The sequence below is a fragment of the Aplysia californica genome, unplaced genomic scaffold, assembly GCF_000002075.1.
Source record: "Aplysia californica isolate F4 #8 unplaced genomic scaffold, AplCal3.0 scaffold01217, whole genome shotgun sequence".
Lineage (NCBI taxonomy): Eukaryota > Metazoa > Mollusca > Gastropoda > Aplysiida > Aplysiidae > Aplysia > Aplysia californica.
Genome location: NW_004798487.1, coordinates 15,617 through 18,058, shown reverse-complemented (window position 1 = coordinate 18,058; position 2,442 = coordinate 15,617). Strand labels below are relative to the sequence as shown.

Genomic DNA, 2,442 nt, shown 5'->3' with positions numbered 1-2,442 from the left:
TGCTACTAACTGTGCCTGAACTACAACAGGGAACTGCTGTTTTTTCTTTCCTAATCCTTACTATCGTCAATTTCCTCTACGTCTTTTGTATGTTTGTCACACTCTTGTGACCCGCTATTTCCGGGGTGCCTTGAAAGTCAAAGCAGACCTTGTGGTGTTGAAGCTAGAGAGGTGAGCAGAGTAAACCTGGTTCCCTATATGGACTTCTGTGTTGACATCCACCCCTTTGCGCTCATACAACCTTATGCAGTTGCGAGCACCGTAAAACCTTACTACCCCCCAAAAAAAATAAAAAAAAAATAAAAGGAGTAACCTGAAGCCAAAGGAAGATTGTCACAAAAAGGTGTTGGGTCTGAATTTTGTAAACACGGCAAACAAATACAGCTGCAGAGCTCTGATGAGTCGTCAATTACATTTTACTGTACCCCCCACCCCCACCCATCACCCGTTCATGTATTGATAGAGCTGTCCCCGGGGTTTTATGCTCCCCGCATAATTAAGCTAACTTTAATCATTTTTTGCATAATTTCTGATTTGTTTCCTTTGTCATTCTTTGTTAAAATTAACGGAATCGCATAATTTCACATTTTTGGGCTCAGTTTGCGTAATTTCAGAATTTGTTTTGTATAAAACCGCGGGGACAGATAGGTGCGGAAGCCTTTGTAAGGAAAGCCCAACTCTGTATTTTAAAAATAAATTATTATTGGTGGGCTATCTTTGCTTTTCTCTGAGGTCTTGGCCCTTTCTTTCCAACTTTTCTCAATAGTCAAAATATTCAAAGCAAAAACTATTGACAATAATTCAACGTGTTCATTCTCTGGCTATTCAAAGCACTGTTTATTGCTCTCTATGGATCAGTGTGGAGTGCTGGACGAGTTGCGCCTTTAAACGAGATAACAAAGTTTCTCTTCCAGTCCACCTTGACTGAACATAAAAATATTCTGGCAGATAAAAATCAAACACACTTTGAAAGAAGTCTTAAAACACACAAATATCAACTTTGATATATGAATGCACATATTTGCATTAATTAAGGAATTAAAGAATTAATTCTTTAGACCATAATTCTCAACGCGAGCATAAATTACTGTCATGCCTTAACACTTAACTATTAACACGAATAAGAGAAGAGGACAAAGTGCATCATCAATCATTCATTATTAAAAACCCGATACAATTATATATTCTTAGCCAATACAAACAGCATGGAGTAAGGGCAATTCATAAATGACAGACGTGAAAAAGTTATTATCAATCATGCATGAGCTGAAAATAATGCCAGCTTATGTATTCTTTTACCATTGAGGCACCACGCAACACATGAATTTCGTTGACACGTTGAAACCTTACAATAGCGCCAAGAGGAAGGCAGTAACAGATCTCCGTAAGATGAGATAAGAAAATGCAGAGCTAATCTTCACAGATGGCTCTAAATCGGACTCAACTGTGGGCGCCGCCGCCCTGTCCTCCAACAGTACACCCCAGGGGAGAATCCCTCTAGAAGAAAGCCTCCATTTCTCTGCGGAGGCCACTGCCATTGACAGGGCATTGCACTGCGTACAAAATTCACCTTGAACACCTCTTCCTATTCAGTCAGATTCCCTATCTTGCATGCATCACCTCACTCACAAATTACAAACTCATACACTCCAGAATACACATTTTAACTACACGTATAACCGGAAAAAGTATCGTGTTGATATGGTTGCCAAGCCTTGTGGGCATCTGAGGAATCGAGCAGATGGAACTCCTGGCGAAGGAATCCTTGTCGTTTTTGTTGGGACCAAGGACGAACACTCTCCCACAGACCGACCTTAAAAATACAGTGAAAGTAAAACAAAAACTACACCTTCAACATGTGGGAGAAACATTGGAGTAACCAATTAAACAATTGACTCACAGTACCATGGCCGAACTGGCTCCACGAAAACTTTGGGGCCTCTTCCAAAGAGACGAAACTATGTGGCAGGAGGTGGTGAAAACAGGCGCTCGTCAATTTTAGGGCATGTGAAGTTATTGGTATTATCTTAAAGGTTGTTCAGTTGTCTTTCTATTGGTGAAAATAATCCAAATCTATCTTTTAAAGAAGTTAAGATATTTGAGATTGAAGAAGGTGGGGTCGCCTAATTTCAAAAGTAGAATAAGCGAAAAAATGACAGTCAGAGTTTGGTTATTTCCTTAGCTTCATAGCACATGAACACTGAAAACTTACATTTTTGTACCTTTAATGAACGTTTTTCAGTAAAAATCCTCATACTGATGTGTTCTTAATTGGACAACTATGGTGTTAAGCCAAAAAACAAAAATTCGACAAAAATTGCCAAACTGATAGAAAATTGCCAGTTTCTTCAATTTCATTATTTTGACGAGCGCCTGATTTCACCACGCTGCCTCACATATTTACTCGATTACGTGTCGGACATACTTCCTTAATAATAATAA

General features: G+C 39.1%; 1 protein-coding gene across 1 annotated transcript in view; it reads left to right on the top strand.

The window, feature by feature from the left end:
- LOC101848630 (dynein heavy chain 10, axonemal) overlaps positions 1 to 888 on the top strand; it is a gene marked incomplete at its 5' end in the record, with an annotated part of 15,980 nt that extends 15,092 nt beyond the window's left edge. Inside the window, 1 exon segment of the mRNA XM_005112245.2 lies at positions 859 to 888. Coding sequence (XP_005112302.2) covers positions 859 to 888 — 30 coding nt within the window.
- Positions 889 to 2,442: the final 1,554 nt, after the last annotated feature.